We start from the raw sequence: 18,609 nt of genomic DNA, 5'->3' as shown, positions 1-18,609 counted from the left end.
TGAAAATGTTTTAGAGTTAGCGACTTAGAAACAATAATCTTGAATGAAGAACATAGACCCGTAGAGATGAGTAAAGATGCACTACCTGATAAAAACTTAGAAGAATCAATTGACCACTTCCAAGAATCTGATGGTCTAGAAATTAGGGAGATTGTGACTAGTCTATCTAGAGACACTGAAAACTCTAAGTTTGGGGGTGATTATCACTTTCCTAGTGCTTTACCTTTAACTCTCAGAAAGTCCCCTCACATAGGACTTGATATCCATGCCTCAACCATCTTACAAGATTATCTTCATACTAGGTTTACCGAACCTAATGATGTCCTGAAAAAAGTTCAGTCGTTAGAAACCCATCCTATGGTTGATGTGGTTTGCCCAGTCTATGATACCCAGATTGATTTTGTTTTCCCACCAAATAGTTTTCTTCCAATTGTGGGAACATATAAATTTCAGATGTGTCAATTATTAAGTTTTGATACTAAACCTAATTACTTTAGGAGATTAGGGTCGACACATCTGTTTAAGGAAGACCACCACTCTCTTTGTGGTCAGCTGTGTAAGTCAAATTTGATTGACTTTAAGGATCCCCAGTTATTCAGGTTGTTATTATTTTTAATTGATTTTTTACAGACTTTTAAACCTGAACTGTTGGATCTTAGCTATGAGGAAGTGCATCCAATGAAAATATTCTATCAAGATCCTTTCATAGAACCTGAACCACAATGGGACATAGGTATCTTAATCAGGAAACTAGATAAGGGTATGCAGTACATGTTCATTTTCTTGGCTTGTTGCAGATTCCTTTTACTTGTGATAGCTCTATTTGGTTTCGATAACCCACAATTATTTCGGCTATTGCTATATGATTCGAGGTGATTAAACTTTTCTTAGTCTGGATGAAGACTATAAACTTAGCACTTCTGGGAGGACCCTATCTCATGCAACCCGGTAAGGTGGTAGGGGTAATATCCTCCTTCACTCTTTGCTTCAAATAGTAACTGTCTCTCCTTGTTCATGCTTTTAATTCATCTTTAGAACATTGAGGACAATGTTAATTTTAAGTTTGGGGGTATGGGAGAAACTTTTTAGTTGCACTTTTGATACTTCTAGCGTCACATGGTATCCGGTTAGCTAAGTTTACATACTGTTTCTCACCGAAAAGATAGAAATTGGAATGCTAGAGATAACAACTTATTGAGACATAGGAAGAAAAAGACATTGAGATCCTTGAAATTCAGGAGAGAACTTGTTCCTTTTAGAGGGTAACGTGTGATGGACCTAACCATCCATGATGGAAAGGCAAGTAGGTCAGAAGGAAATGCCAGAAAGACAGAGCAACCTCACAATGTAGTCTTAGTTACTGGATTACGACTCTCTCTCAGTAGAAACTTATCATCATCAACAAGCGGGAGTGACATCAAAATTTATGAAAAGTTGAAGACGTTTAAGGGTTTAAGCAACAATAGAAAAGATAATTCAAAAATCAAAGTTGAAGACTTAGTTACAAGAAGTTACAAGAGCAAATGATATAAGTTGTTGAAGTTCATGATATCAAGACATCACAAGTTGTGAAGATCCAAGTTCTAAAGTCCTTCTCTCATGGCATGTAAATTTTGTCTTGAAAAAAAAAAAAAAAAAAAAAAAAAAAAAAAAAAACAAAAAAACATCATTACGTTCTTTTGTTCAATAAGGCCATAGGGAAGAAAAAATTATAAGTCAAGCAAGAAATCGAAGAGAAGAGTTTAATTGTCAAGGTTCTATGAGGTTCGAGAGTTTTATCATAAACAGTTGAAGACCGAAGAAGACGTTATTTCTATGAGCCTGTGAGAGAGTCGAACGAAAGATGCATTTGGTGGTGCTTTATTAGTCTGCTTTCAATTGGCACAAGATCTTTCTAGCACTGGTTTAACTCATCACACGTAATTAGTCCAGCTGTTTGTAGCAGATGTCCTTCTCATCTTTATCTCTCTCCTAATCTTATCCAGCTGTAAAGTAGCGGACGCATCTTAACAATGTTTATCTAGCTGTGTAGCGGATTATCTCTTTATCTAGCAGTCGTGGGATGTGTCTCCCCTTTTCTTCAGTCATCTTTAGAGCTGACACCTTTAATTTCTCTGGCATTCTAGTTACTTGGAGATAGGTTGAGAATATGTATGTCCTCATAGCTCTTTGGATACTTGTGACCAATTAGAAGTCATGGTTTTTGTGGGTACACCTCTGTTAAACCCACCCGAGATTAACTCGGTTTTATTTTTTAGTTTTGCTCGAGGACTAGCAAATAATAAGTTTGGGGGTATTTGATAGACACATTTTTGTGTCTAATTTGTCCTCAATGTTCGTATTGTTGGAACTCTATTTTTGTACTAATATTGTGTTTTTATGTATTTTTAGGAAATAAACATTTTTGGAAAATTCGGCTCGAAAAGTTGATTTTGGCACCCGGAGGACACGTGTTATTTGGACTCCCAAGTTTGGATAAGGGGTAACCTAATTTCTAAGGGGCACCCCCAGGTCACCCAAGGCATCTGCGATTCGGACACCTATACAGGATAGGGGGAGGTCATCTTCTCAAAATTCAAAATCAATTTTTGGCGGGAAAAGAAAGTTATTCTCTGGCAGATTTTTGGTTCATGATTTGGAAGTGTTTTAGCGAGATTAATTCGCTGTAATTCTTCGGAAAGGTTTATTTGGGCTTAAAAGGCGTCATATGGCTGTTGTTTTTGATCCAAATTGGCTAGTTAATCCGAGAGAAGAAAAACAGGGAAAGCACGTCACATGGAAGATATTCTCGGGATTTTTAGCTATCTTTGGAATGATTTCGTGTGTATACAGCGTGCGTTACTTCATCAGAGACGCGTAATAAACATGGTGGTAGAATTTCAACACCATGCAGATGCGTGAACAAGGTAAAGAAGGAAATAATTACGTAACTCTGGTAAAAAAAAATTTCCGAGAATAAAACTCATTAGTGGAAGATTATTCGAATTGATGGCGGAGATTTGGAGGTGATATGACTATATAAATGCTTCTGGGATGTCATAGAACGGTTGTCGAGAGTGGGAGGAGAGAAGGAACGCTGCAGAATCGAGAACCATGATTTCTCTCTGCTGCTGCTGCTGCTTCCATTGATGAAGATGAAGAACACGAAGAACAGACAGCCAAAGACCGTCGTTCTTCAACAGTGTCGAAGACGCACGCCCGAGGGTCGTAGTTCGTCGTACAACAGCAGTTACAATTTATCGTTCTTCTTGTAACAGTTGAACAGCGCCTTTGCAACAGTTATTTCTGTTGCGATTTTTCTGTTCAATTGTTTTACACCTTTTCATCATTTGTAAACCACTTTTTGAGCAATAAATAATTATTTTGAGAGCATTTTTACTATGATGAGCTAAAACCCAACACTGGGACGACGGAGGAGGCCAAACTTCATACTTGGGGTAATTTCATTTAATTCTTTTTTTATGACTTTTGCATTAATTTAAAATTGAAATATGATTTGAATTAATTGGTTGTTATTTAATTTGATGATGTATGCTTGGCTTAGGTGTTTTGATACATCATGCTTAGGACTTACAATCAATGTTTTGAGAATCAATCTTGGCAATAAATTAGAGTCGATATATTTAATATATTTTTTGAGCTATTATTGATAAAAGAATTATTATTTGAACCTTAAGAAATGAAATTGGCGAAATCCTAGTCCCAGTACCTCTCGCCCATTGTGACAAATATTGTGCATATATTTTTATTTTTAAATCTTTACAAGTCCGAGCAACGAACTTTTACTACCACTTTCAAAACTACAACATTCTCCAACTATGCCTTGTGATGATACTGCTATTTCTAATCCCACCGAGGCTTCTGTCACATTACAACCATCTCCTTAATTTGATTCATGCATTTTTGCTTCTTCACCACCTACTTCTACTTTCCCAGAATAGGATATATCTCCATCAGCTGCACCTTGCATTGCTTCTTCTTTACGACCTGTCAGGGATACTTCTAATCCAAGAATTCATACAAGATCTCAGTCAGGTATTCATCTACCTAAACCTCTCTCTAAGGATTTTGTAGCCAATACTTCTCTTAAGCATCCAGTTCCTTGTGCTCCTCTTAGCAAAAAAACACATATTTCTGATCCCAAAACTTTCAAGGAAGCTATTAAGAAACCTGTTTGGATTAAGGCTATGCATAATGAATATGAAGCTCTTCACAATAATAACACATTTATTCATGTTCCTTATGATCCTTCCATGAATATACTTGGCTGCAAATGGGTATACAAGACTAAGCTTAATGCAGATGGTACTGTTGAGAGATGTAAAGCTAGACTAGTTGTTAAGGGATATCATCAAGTTGAAGGAATTGATTTTGATGAAACTTTTAGTCCAGTTGTCAAGGCTACTACTATTAGATGTGTTCTCAGCCTTGCATTATCTCATAACTAGTTCATTAAGCAACTAGATGTAAGTAATGTTTTCCTACATAGAACCTTAAATGAAACTGTCTACATGGAACAACCACCAGGATTTGTTGATCCACAACATCCTAATCATGTTTTTTTACTTCAGAAATCTCTCTATGGCCTTAAACAGGCACCCATGGCTTGGTATGAAAAGTTTAGTACTTATCTGTTGAATTATGGCTTCTCCAACTCTGTGTGATACTTCCATGTTTCTTTATCACAAAGGAAATTAAAGAATTATCCTTCTAGTCTATGTGGATGATATCATTCTAGTAGGGACTTCTGATGCTCTTCTTGATGCTTTTATTCTCTCGTAAGTCTGAGTTTGCTATGAAAGACTTAGGCCCTTTACACTACTTCTTGGGCATTGAGGTTACATTTGATTCCAAGGCTAAGAATATGTTGTTAACACAAAATAAATACTCTCTTGAACTCCTGAAGAAACATGACATGATTGGCGGTAAACCTTGTAAGACTCCAGTTCCTCAGGGCCAAAGAGTATCAGTTTATGATGGTACTGCTTTATCTGATGCTGCTTCTTATAGAAGTTTAGTGGGTGGTCTTAAGTACTTAACCCTCACTAGACCTGACACTAGTTTTGCTGTCAATTGTGTCAGTGAATTCTTACAGTGTCCCACTGATGTTCATATTCATCTATCTAAAAGAATTTTACGCTATATCAAGGGTTCTCTTGGTCAAGGTCTCACACTCAGTGCTGGAAACTGTTCAGATTTACAAGCTTTTAGTGACAGTGATTGGGCAGGTTGTCCAAATACTAGAAAATCTACTTCTGGCTACTATGTCTTTGTAGGTGAAAATCTTGTTTCCTAGTCCTCCAAGAAGCAACAAACTATCTCTCCTTCTTCTATAGAAGCAGAATATCGTGGCTTAGCTAATGCAGCAGCAGATATCTTATGGCTATCTTACTTGTTTGAGGAATTTTCAGGCAATCTTTCTCTGCCCTGCAAGTTATTTTGTGACAATCAAGGTGCTGGAAGTCTCACTGCTAATCCCATTTTTCATGCTCGCACCAAACACATTAAGGTGGATTATCACATGATTCGTGATCTTGTTCGTTTTGGTTTCCTTCGTGTCTCCTATGTTCATACTTCACAACAGATCGCTGATTTATTCACGAAAGGTCTCTCAAAATCTTAGTTAAGTGTGTTGAAAGCCAAACTAATGCCTTCTATATGGACATCAGTTTGAGGGGGGATGTTAGCAGATCCAATGGTCCAGATACATCATATCAGATGACTTGCCATCCTATCTTAACTGTACGGACAATTCATTTATTGTTCTTGTTTTTCTTTCCTGAGTCACATGTATTATGTGTAAGTCCTTCCTATATAAAGGAATCTGTCTTTTGTACTTGTTCTTATCTTTGTCAATTCAATACAACACACTCTTACAATCTGCAAATAGAAAGTTCATCAGATGCAAGAACCAAGCACAACACTAGGAAATACATGGAAAAAACACATTATGTTTCAATAATATTGAGTTTCCATGGTGAGGTTGCACATTCTATTGTATCAGAACTCTCATATATCAACTTGTTCTACCATTAGTATATCAAATAAAATCCACAAAAGTTGAAGTTCTCTTATAAATCCGAAACAAATTAGGATTTCTTAGTACAACTTAAAATGTAACTAATACGTGCCAAAAACTGTAGATTGACATGAATAAGTTAGAAAGAAGTGAACATCCTAGATCGAACTGAGCATATGTTTAGTTATATCTAAACTCTAATATAAACTTGAGAAACTAGAAATGTCGATGAAGTATACTCACATAGTAGCATGCCAAACGCCCCCCCCCCCCCCCCCCCCCCCCCTCCATGATCTTTACTCCAACATACCTTTTGTCATTCAGACACACAAAATCACATTGATAAAAATAAAAAACAAATAACATAGTCATTTAGAATAATTATTTGTAGCACTGTTAATGCATTTATGTTTTCTTTGTCCTAGCTGATGCCACTTTTTAGCACTGCAAGTGCTTTTTTTTCAGTTTCTTTTTCTCAACAAAATTTAACATTTCAAGTTTCAAAATAAAATAAAATAAAATAAAATAATTAGAGAGTATGTATTTATACCTGCCCATCATCATCAAAGTGGACTGAGGGTTGGTCCCACGGGAAATAGAAAAGGTGGAGCCATCGACAACTCTAAGACTATCAACACCAATAACACGGAATTCGCTATCCACCACTTCCCCGACTACACACCCACCATGATAATGTCATATGGTATTCACTGTTCTCTTGCAAAAGTCTTCCATTAAACCATCATCTGATTGGTTTGCAGGCAAACCTGATCCCACATACCTAAATTCCCTTCTTCCAAAGAACTCCCTGGTTTTGAACACATCCATTGATACTCCTCTCAATCATCATCATCTTCACAATTCCTTGAACACTCACTGAGTCAACACACAACATCACCAGTTTGCAGTTTTCTCAAAACCACCACCACAACAAACCCAAAAATTCCCAATTTCTATCATCAATTCCTCTATCCCAGATCCATCAAATCGACACCCATTCCGTAATTCGAGCAGTAGCACATCCTCCAACTTGTTTCTTCTCTTCATTCCATTAGCAACAACTTCTTCTCGATCTAAATTCAATCTAAACCCATATTCTCAACCACCAGATCCATCTTCTACCTTGCTTTATTACTGCAAATCTCCATCAATTGAACATCTCAGATCCACATCTTCAATATCAAATACCACCGAAACCCTAATTAATTTCCTCTCCAATCTCTGTCGAAAAAATCATTAAACTCACCAATATTAATCAAACCCAAATCAAATTCTCCTTCTGAAATTCGTCGATTTCATTTCTTGATCTCTCTGGATTATTCACCCAAGCATTAGCAGGAGCAAATCTTCTCTCAATTTCTGTGAACCAAAATCGAAAGAAGAAGAAGAAGGGAAATGAAGGAAGTTTTTTTTTTTTTGCAATTTACAGGTGGTCGGATTTGATCCTTTAACCTCCACCTATGGTTTTACCAAATTACCCCCTCAACAATTGAAACATTTCCAACTTTTGTGTCCTTTTTCTGTCCACGAAATTTACGCGATTACCCTTCATTTTGTGTTGTATTTACGCTAATTTTAGTGAGAAATGGAAACACGGAGGGGCTCTTTAGTCCTTTCATTGTTGTTGAAAAAAGTTTGGGACACCAAATCCAATATTTTTGTGTCAATTGATGACTTACAATTTACAAAAAAAGTGGCCATATAAAGGTCCTCCCTCGCTTCGCTCGGTCGGCCCAATAAGACAAGCCTGAAACTTTTTCACCCAGCGAAGAAGAAGAGAAGAAAAATGAGGGGGAAAGAAGAAAAAAAAAAGATATGCTAGCAAGTTAGCCATCGGGTTCATATTAACCCACCCGTACACAGTTTAGTTAAGTTAACATCTTAAGGGACTAGAATGTCATTTCTCACTGATTATGTGCCAACCAGGAGCACCCAGTTGACTCTGTCCGTCAATAATGGTTGACTCAAACTTTTCCCGTCCATAAGGAAAAGTGGAAATCTTTGGATTTCCACAACGTTAGCCCAACTTTAACGGCCAGTCGAAAGTTGGGTATTATCATGTAACTCTCGCAAGCTTAGGTGATACCTTATCGCTTGAGTCCCTCGGAGCCTTTGGTGGAAATTGGAATATTTAGAGGAGGTAAAAATTGGAATATTTGAAAGATTTATAAGGTGTTTGGATGTTAGAAGTAAAAGTTCTTTGGATACTACTGCCGAACAACGTTAAATATTGTTATGATTTTGATATGTAGAACTTATTTTAACTTACTTGTCATTGATGGGCGATTTCCATCTTAGTTTTGATTTACATATCAAAATCGAAGTTATTTGCTTTTCTATTGAATATAGCCTTCCAGAGTCATCATCATTTTCAGATTCTTATTGATACGTTTATCTCTTCTCATTTCAACAATTTCTAGTGAATATTTTCTCTGCTTTATTTTTGGCGGATATTTTATCTTATTCTCTCATTTGTTTTTAAAGTTAATCACATATATCATCCGATTTTTAGGTTTCAATCTTAAATAGTGGTATCGGGTGTTCTTTTCAGCCTGTGGATATAATTCACTAAGAACTGATAACAAAAATCAATGTTGAATTTTTAATCATCTTTTTTTATCAACCTATTTGATTGTTGTATTCATGTCCAAGACCTTTTTTATTTTTTATGTTAGGCTTATAACAACATGATCATCCAAAGTTTGTGTACACTGTACTTGGTGGAGTTCTATTTTATTTCACCAATTTCAATCATAATCTGAATTCACTGAAATACTTAATCAATCCATACTTGGATTTCATATCCTTGATTCCTTATGCTACGGGATTCCATATCGTTTGCGGGCAATCCCCATTAATTATCTTGTGATCAAAACACATAATCTTTACATTTTGGCAATATCTTACCATTTTATCGATTCCATTATTTTGGAACTTAGTTACATGTTCCGAGAAATTTTGAATGTAACAATTTATTTATTATTTTGGGTGAGAAATATCAGTTCCGAACTATCATTTTATTTTCAAATATCTCAATATTTCACGAATTTTCCAAGATGCTATCAATTTTATTTAATTTTCATTCTAGATGACTTTGCCATATTACAAGCCAACTTTCTTTAGAAAATCTTACTATATCCAATATTGATGTATGTATCTGATATTCTTTCCCTATCAATGATATACTATGTTTATTGCATTTCATCAATGTGCAATTTTTTGTATTGAAATTAATATTTATGTACCTTATTTTCAATTCAGTATAATTTTTTACAAACTCTTATTAATTTTCAACAATATTATTATTTTATTTATTGGAATTTAGTGTAGTTTTCATCAAGTCATCATCAAAACTATCAGATTAAATCTCTTAACTTAACATCTGGTGATGGATGTTCTTCTTCTTAATTGTCTTCGTGTATCTTTTAATCATTTCAAGGGAACTTGATAATATATATACCAACTGTAAGACTCAATCATTATCAGTTACAATCAATCAAGTCACTGCTTAATTATTATCATGATTTTAAACCGCTTTTTTAGTCAAAATTTCTTGAACTCTTTCCGGATTTCGAAGATCTTATTATTTCGAAAATATTTTTTATTTCCAAATACTCCTTCCATGTTATCAAATATTCTTTTTAATATGATGATGTGAATCGGTGATGCTGTAATTTAATTTGTCCACTTTTATGCGCGTATTATCCACATTTTTCTCTGCTTATTATGAGTTAATATTCTTGATGATGATTATTTAACATTATGTTTTACTTTCGGCATAATACTATATTATGTCATGTGTTTTTCATTGGCATTAATAGACCGACATGTTCACTGCATTTTTAGAAATCTTTGTTAAAAATGTATTTTCAACTCAGTATTTCCTTTCATAATAATATTTGATTCTAAATATCTTCCCAAGATAAATTCAACTCTGAATATTTTTTTGGGATCCATTTTTTTCTTCCAAAACCACTATTTTCCCATATCTCGGGAAGTTAATCCAATCCCAATATTTCTTTTGAAACCTTTTGTTTTTTATTCGGCTTACATTCTCACATCGATCTGTAATTAAAGAAGAAAACAAAAGTTATTTTTATTTTATTTTTAAAAGTAGTTGAATTTTTTTACTTATTCTTTTGGAAGTCAGTCGTGAGATATAAGCTACGAGGTTTCATCCATAGGCGTAGGTCCTTAGTGCTGAACCATATTAAACATCGTTTGTCTTTTGATTAATCTTTTATTAGGACTTTGAAATGTGGAACTTATTTTATCTTAATTGTTATTGATGGCTGATTTCCTTTTTAGTTTTGATTTACATATCAAGATCTAAGAATACCATTAACTTTATATGGGATGGCCTATGTTTTTACCAATTGTACCTAAAGAACAAGTATGATGAAGAAATGTAATTTAGAAGAAGTATTTAGGTCTTTCACCATGGTCAAAAGAAGAATGATCAAATAAAGAGTGTGATGATATGGTCAGGATCACAAGGGCTTTCAAAAACCAATAAATCCGTGAAGAAAGATTACAAAGATTTAGAATCAATTTTGACAACTTCATCTTACTAGTCTAGATATCCAGAAGGTGTTGCCTATAAGATCCAGTGACCATAATGAAACATCTCATATTTTGGTATATCCATAAATGACTCGGTGTATGATTCTCATAGGTTCAGTTGTTAGGAAAATATATAATAATGACATCAATTCACCATCTTCTTGCAGAATATTTATATCTGGTGTAGAGGAGATCATATGCTCAATTGGAAACATGCCTGGAAATTTCCACTTGCAGATTGTGAAGCTTTTAGTAGGCAAGATGGTGAAAATAACAGTATAGCTTTCCACTTAGCGATGCGAAACACTTTTGCTCATTTTAGCTGTATAGTCCCGAAGCATATCGTTAACCATTAAATACCTAAATGACATTTACAATGCGTAACAATATTATATATTGATGTTATAAACGTGTATTGTGCGGGTAACATTTAGGATAAATCTAGAGTTAAACATTTATTTACCAAGATTCCTACATGGATAGCCTTATGTAGATAGAGGCTTTATTCCTCTTTTTCAACACACATGAATAAGAATTATCCTTCTTATTCTCTACTTTTCTTTCTTCTTCTATTTCAGAACATGTTATAAGCACACAAGCTTTAATGATACTGAGAGGTGTTGAAGATCTGTAGCTATAACAATAAGAAAACATTTATTCGCAATCATTGTTATATAGTATCATAGTATTATAGATGATCTTCTTTAAGTAGTTGAATGTTTAGATTTGTTAATAAATGATCTTCTTAAGTTGAGTGTTTGAATTTCTTTGAAGCATGGATTTGTTTGATTCTTAGATCTGTAATGTATTTGTGTATCTCTTTCTCAAGGAATTTCACCACTACTAGTTTAATATTTGGATTTCTTAATAGATGAATCTATAATGTATTGGTGTATCTCTTTATCAAGTATCCCACCACTACTAGTTCTGTTACTGCTCATTATTCTGATATTCACCGTCTTTTTTTTTTTGTTTAAGTTTGGATTTCTAACTTGGTCTCACGTTTATGATCTTTGGCATGAGATTGTTAGTTTCTTCTCTACTAAGTATTTGTATGATGATGTTGAATAATTATTTGTGATAAAAAATTTGAAGCGGTTCTGCAGCTTCGTCTGACTTTGCGTGATCTTTAATCTCTGAGACTTTTCCGTTTGATTGCTTAATTACGGTGTCAGAACAGAGAAAAATATGGATGAATTGAACGTTGTCTGCATCAACACTGAGAAGTACGGCATCAGTAAGTTTAAGAGGAGAAGCAAGTATGGCCGCAGGAGTGGCCCTGTTGTGGTTAGAATGGAAGCCCCTTACTGGACCGGTGAGTATGACTAGGTCAAAATCCTTAGTTTGTTTATTATTTTTTTAATTATTTTATTTCTGATTCAAATCGTACTCGTTGCTGCATTTCTTATGGATGCATGCAGTCTCAGAATCAATAAGTCAGTCTAAATCAGAAAGTGAGTCCACAAAAGTAAAAGATAATGATGGTAAGTTTGGGATGGATAAACCAGGTATGACAGTAATTTTTGTTATCTAATGAAATGTGAAAAGATTCAAACTATTAAAGATTTTTTTGACCTTTTTATAAATTATCAGAAACATAAGGAAATGAAGTTCATGTTGGACACAGAGAAAATGTTGGAGTTGCTGATTATAATGATAACAAAACAAGAGGTATGGAAACTCAAAGGATGCATAGTAAATTTGGTTTCTCTGTATTGAAGAGGAAAAGACTTTAAATAATTGATGTTGATAGTTTCTTTTCTGACCTTTTATTTAGTTCCAGAGTCGTGTGAGAAGAAAAGTGAAAGTCATGTTGGACAAAGAGCATCATAAGATGTTGGAGTTGGTGATTGTGATGATAACAAAACAAGAGGTATGAAGGATGCATAGTAAATTTGGTTTATCTCTATTGAAGAGAAAAAGGCTTTAAAAGATTGTGATACTGATAGTTTCTTTTCTGACCTTTTATTTAGTACAAGAGTTATTATATGAGAAGGAAAGTGAAATCATTGAGTGTGATGTTAAGATTGATGAACCAACAGGTATCCTTTTTTTTCTTCTGTTTTTTCTTTGTCTTTTTTTCTCTTCAATACCTATGTGTTTTTGCAATAACAGACTGGTATTTATGTATTTTTTTCTTTGACATAATTTTCAGGATCACATACTCAGGGCATGGTTGCAAAGTTTCAGATGAAGCAAGGAATTTGAGGGCAATGATAGTGTAAATGCATATTCAATTTGGAAACATCTATAGATAAAAACTTTTATACTTACTATCATGTGAACAGAGAACTTACTAGTTACGTTAATTACATATTATGATTACACTGGGAGATTCCACTTTAATCTCCTCTCCTTTTGGTTTTTGTTTGATTATGGGTAATTCTTATTATGGTTTTAATTGACTTTTTTTAGAAGTTTGAAATTCAATCTTAGGTATATGTTATTCGATGGAAGGGGTAAATTTGTTTCTCCCTTGTGGCATCACTTTAATTTTTATTGGTTCTCGCATTTCTTGATTGTCAACAAAAATCAAAAAAAACAAAACGAAGAAGTAGACAGAAAATTAGAGCTTAGAGAGACAAATCAGAAGAAAAACAGAGAATCACGTGATGCTTGGGGTGGGACGCTATTGAGTATATTGAGTATATATGGTCATTTGGAAAAGGTTTTCTTAAAAGTTAAAAATACTTTTTTATCTTTCTTACATTCTGTTTCTTTCTTTATAGTTTTTCTTAGAATTAATCAAGAGTTTTTCCTAAAATTACAAACTTTAAGCGGGAATGCTATTCTAAGAGTCTCTCCAATGGAATGTGTGTGCAGAAAAAAAATCATAATCCACATAGGATCCACAACCATATTTATAAAAAAACATCTCCAACCGATTGATGTGAAGGTGATATGGCAAAAAAAAAAGTTAGACATCCTCTAGGTGAACCTCTAGTTTTAGACATTCACTTAGAGGATGTTTTCCCATCCTAGTCACACCTTTATTAATAAAAATCATTGAAAAATAAAAATGGAAAGGATTTTAACCAATTATATGCCTACAAATAAGTAAAAAAAAAAATAACAGAAAACCTTATGGGTTGGTGATAAAATTTTATTTTTCCTAATATTTAGGATTTTATACTCAAAAGATATCTTAAAAGTGATGCCACATATGAACTATCCACATTAACCATTGGAGAAGCTCTAAGTCCCGCTTTGCGCCCTGGTCTGCGCCCAAGCCAACGTGGTTATCTTATCTGTACAAGATTGTCCCAAATAATTCTTTTTTTTTCTTTTTTCTGATCTTAATTCCTCCGTATTCCTTCTTTTTCTTTGCATTGTTTGTAAAACAAGATCTTAATATCTGAACTACCCGGTACACATCTCCATGAACGACCAACCGTAGACAGTGAATAACTCAAGATTATCAAACAATACATCTCCAGATGCCCTCTGAGCGGCAACGCCCACCACTATCTTCGTTTTAGATCTTGAATACTACCTTATATTAAACTCAAAAAAATTCTGCCATGGAAACTTAAATTGGAAGGGAAATAATCTTTTTAATTTGACTCTAGCTACGATTGCAAATCTTTAGAACTTGATATTTTCTATGGGATGAAGTCTAATAAACACACAGACACAAAATTTGAAATCAAAATTTGGATTTCTAAAAACAGTGAACTAAAAGTGATATGGAATCCCGTGGTTATTGTTTTCCATTCCTTCAATTTGGTTAATTTCAATCAGGATGGCCTTATCTTTTCAATCAGGATTGTAAAAGATACAGATAAGATTCAATGATTTTCCGAAACAAGAAATCTGTTTTTAGATGAAAGAAGAGATACGAGAATCGTAAATAATGGAGAAGTAGGAGAAAATACACGGAAGAAAAATAAGAAAGAAAATACCCACGTGATTTTTGTCTCGTCAGCTAACCACGTTGGAGTGGGCGTAGAGTAGGGCAGAAAGACAGACTCAGAATAGCATTTTTAAATAGAGTTTACATGAAACAAAAACATTAAACCACTAACAATAAATTCCTAAATAATAGCCATTACTCATGAACACGTTTAACTCCTCCTTAGTATTAGGATCAGACCAATATACCACCAGTTCCATTTTTCGCATGTCCTTTGTGTAGCACGTCCACTATTACCTAAATGCTAGATTAGTTCTGGTATTTTCTAAAGACCAAATCAATGAACATATTTAATACAAAATATTTTGAATTAATATCTCCCACATCCTCCCATGATTCAAAATATTTTCCTAACCGTCATCTCCAAAATCTGCAACACCTTTAATTATTTATCACCATCACTATCATCATCATAAATCAACAACATCTTCGGTTTGTTGTTGCAATCATTATCATCATCAACATAACCATCATCATCATCATCATCATCATCATCATCATAAAATCATCGTTGTCACGATCTTCATCAATATTAGCTAACCAACAACCGCATCATTTCAATTAACCTAACACATTATGCAAATTAAATATTTGCACCTTCATAGATTTTGTTTTGTCAAACAAAATATTAAACACATGCAAGACAAAAAATTATCAAACCCATTTGTTTGAACAAAAATTTAAAATCCATCTACATATTTTTGAACACAAAATCTTTTCTTCATAACCATTTGCATTATCAAAATCTTGTTTTTCTTCACCAAAAATTTCTTCATCATAACAAATTTCCTTCACTCATAAACTAAACAAACATCAAATAAATCAAAACAGTTTTATTTTTGTTTAAAACTCTTTTTCTTGGTAGCTCTCTCTCAAATCACCTCTCTGTCCCAGCTCTGATACCATGTGGGAATTTCCCAACATAGCACAGAGAGGAGTGAGATATAGATTGAAACTCTCAAAATAAAATAAGATCTAAATTTTTGATTAATTTCTTCAAATTTTCATTAATACAAACTAGACTTAAATAGAGTTTACATGAAACAAAAACACTAACCCACTCACCAATCCACTAACAATAAATTCCTAAATAATAGCCATTACTCTCCAATTCAAACGTGTAATTCTATTCCTAATTATTAGGAATTAATCTCATATTCCACAAACACGTTTAACTCAACCTTAGTATTAGGATCAGACCCATATACCACCAGTTCCACTTTTTGCACGTCCTTTGTGTAGCACGTCCAACATTACCTAAATACTAGATTAGTTCTGGTATTTTCTAAACACCAAATCAATGAACATATTTAATACAAAATATTTTGAATTAATATCTGCAACAAGTATAAAAGTTTTCCATCTATAAATGTTTCGAAATTTAATCTCCATCATTTACATTCTTTGCTCCATCTGAAACTCTCCACCCTCTTCACTGTTTGCAACCATGCTCTGAGTATCTGATGCTGAAAATTATGTCGAAGAAAAAAATACATAAGTACCAGTTTTTCATAGCCTTTCTCTATTAATAGTTATTGACATTGGAGAGAAAAAAACACAAAGAAAAAAGAGCAAACATCAAGGACATTCATTATTTCACGGAAAGGTACGCTCACAGTCCAACTCTGCAACAAGGTAACAACCATGTGCAAGTTGGACTCAGCTTGACCCATTGAGTTAACTAAAACCGTTTATCTCTAACCTACCCTCCCTGGTCGAGTTAGTTCAAATACCCTGGTTATGTTAGGTTAGGTTATATGAGTTTCGGCGTTTGAGTGTCCATCATCTTCATCTTAATTTTCTGTTTCACCATCTTCATACGCAAGTTTGCAGAGTTAGAGACCGATGGATATGAATCCATCAGATCCGGATGGCATAGGTACGTACTTCTATTTAATTTTTCATTTACATCAGATAAAAAAGTGATTGTGATGGCCATTTTTCCCTTTTTGAAACCCTAACCCTCTTTTTACTGTTTAAATCCCTAATCCCCATGCTTCTCCTTTAGATTTCGTCAGGTTCATATCCTCATAATAGTTGGAGGTCAGGGAATTGAATGGAATCATATCGGATTTGTATGTAGTTGGTTATCTGATTCTGGTTCAAACCAAGGGGTATTACCATCGATTTAGGAGTTAGTCTTGATTTTAAGGATTACACATCTCATCCGGAAAATTTATTTTTATTGATGAATCGTATGTTGAAGTTAGGTTTTGATCAGTTCCATGAAATTGATTTTGATTTTTTTTAATGTGTGCAATGTAAATGGAAGAGTTAATGAAGCCCGTCCTTCATTGTTTTTTTTCTGGTATGTGTGTAGTTAGGATTGCAGTTGCAACAGGTATTCTGCTATGTACTAGTGGAGGTTGTACGCAATAGTTGTGTTCTGTAAATTAATTCGTATTTTAAACTGAAATTCTGTTGCATATGAATATTGTTTCTTTTGTGTTGAGACTTAAGAGACCCACCCAAATAGTGTTTCCCATAATATAAATTGGGTACCTCTCTTAAAAGGTCGCATAATATAAGTTTCAATTTTTTTCATCTTGGTTGCATAATATAAGTCGGGTAATTGTTACCGCGTTCGTATAATATAAGTTGGTTACCATGGTGTAAGAAATTAGATTTTAACTTGTTAGTATAAAGAGTGAACTAGAAATGGTTCAGTTTATCTTTCCCTGAATCTGAAATTTGAAACTTGTTTATTTAGTGCTTGTAATATTATTTTTTTTTTTTGAAATTTAAGATGCACTTGTTTCTTTGGCAACCTCAAATAGTTAGTTATGGGGATAAAAATTTCTGGATTAATTGGGGGGGCAGTACTACAGTCAGCTTTAGCTCTTTTGTGTTTTTCTTGTTATCTTTGTTTGTGGTGTCACCCCTTTGTTGAGGCTTGTATGCTTTGTACAAGCTAACACAGTGTGCTTAAACGTGTATAAGCCTAGGTCTCATGGAGAGGGAAATTGGGTCCCTTGTGTTTTGAACAAACTGCTCTTTGCTTAAGTCTCTGGGTTATTTTTCTCACTTTGGTGTCACGTCCTGTTCTGGTATGTGGGTGGCCTTCCTATCTTGGCGAAAGGTGTCTAGTGTTAGGTTTCTGGTTTTCTTCCCTGTGGTGTTGATAATTCAACGACCAGGGATACTGTGTATTTTCCTTTGGGCTTTTCTAGTATGTTATTCTCAGCAATTGAAAGAAGAAACGAAGGTTATTTCTTTTCAGATGGATCATGTTTTTACCATTATTTTTGTAGATGTTCCTGAACAGCTCAAGGTCGAGATCCGAACAATCTTTGGCTCGGTGGGCAACATCTCAGCTCCATGATATTGATGCATTAGATAAGATGGTTGACGCGTCACTCAAAGGACACTACCCTCCTAAATCCGTCTCACGATTCGCCGACGTGGTTTCTCTCCGTGTTCAGGTAACAAGCCACTATTTATAGAGTAGCCTAATTTGCAGGTCTACTATTAGCACGTCAAATCTTAGTTACATGAATGGATCTCTAATGCTAGTTCAATTTAATTGTGCAGTCTGAGCCAGAGTCTCGACCACCAATGTCAGAGGTTGTACATGCACTAGTACGACTAGTGCAACGAGCTAACATGAGCAAAAGAAATATCGGAGAAGATCGGCGATCAGAAGACCCAGATGTGAAGGATGACATGTACTAGAGAATTGCCTTTTGCAATATTCTTTTTTATAGGATTTGAATTTTTTTGTTGATACTCATTTTCATTTTTTTTGAATTTATACAAAGGGGGAGGGGGAGTGTTCATCTACTGGAGAGATATTGTGTTGTATCATTTGTTTTCTGTTTTACTTTCTTCGACAAAAGCGAAAAACCTTTGGATGTTTGTTACAATGAAGGTTCTTCTCTTTTTTAACTCTGATCTGTTCCATATGAATATGAGATATTAGATAACAGTAACGAAAGGAAGGATCAGGCTTGTTCAATCGAAAATTGCAAGTAGCAACCTGCAAGGCTGCAACATCAATGATATTTCCCCTAGACATCTCCATAATCGGATAGTTTTGGTTCTTTTTCCGAAATCATAAGTCGGATGCAATTCGATCAATCCAAACAAGATACTAACTAAATGTAAGGATATAAAG

The 18,609-nt window shown here is 34.3% G+C and overlaps 1 protein-coding gene across 2 annotated transcripts; it reads left to right on the top strand.

Moving 5' to 3' along the window:
- The first annotated feature begins 16,288 nt into the window (after window positions 1-16,288).
- On the top strand, window positions 16,289-18,337 carry LOC113285817 (protein STRUBBELIG-RECEPTOR FAMILY 6-like). 2 transcript variants are annotated; one of them, XM_026534568.1, is made up of 3 exons: window positions 16,289-16,374; window positions 17,747-17,917; window positions 18,027-18,337. In XM_026534568.1, exons 2-3 carry the CDS (start codon window positions 17,747-17,749, stop codon window positions 18,165-18,167), a joined length of 312 nt encoding a protein of 103 aa, XP_026390353.1. In that variant the 5' UTR covers window positions 16,289-16,374; the 3' UTR covers window positions 18,168-18,337. The 2 variants fall into 2 exon arrangements, with proteins under 2 accessions (XP_026390353.1, XP_026390354.1); XM_026534569.1 differs by lacking the exon at window positions 16,289-16,374 and adding an exon at window positions 16,436-16,609.
- The last annotated feature ends 272 nt before the right edge of the window (window positions 18,338-18,609 follow it).

Source organism: Papaver somniferum, chromosome 6, assembly GCF_003573695.1.
Source record: "Papaver somniferum cultivar HN1 chromosome 6, ASM357369v1, whole genome shotgun sequence".
Lineage (NCBI taxonomy): Eukaryota > Viridiplantae > Streptophyta > Magnoliopsida > Ranunculales > Papaveraceae > Papaver > Papaver somniferum.
The sequence above is the reverse complement of the archived record's forward strand: the minus strand, read 5'-3'. Positions and strand labels throughout refer to the sequence as shown.

What these genes read in the sequence shown, in the direction of transcription:
- LOC113285817 (XM_026534568.1), top strand. Translation starts at nt 17,747, where the DNA reads ATGTTCCTGAACAGCTCAAGGTCGAGATCCGAACAATCTTTGGCTCGG. An exon ending in TGGTTTCTCTCCGTGTTCAG is followed by an intron (nt 17,918 to 18,026) that starts GTAACAAGCCAC and finishes TTAATTGTGCAG; the next exon opens with TCTGAGCCAGAGTCTCGACC.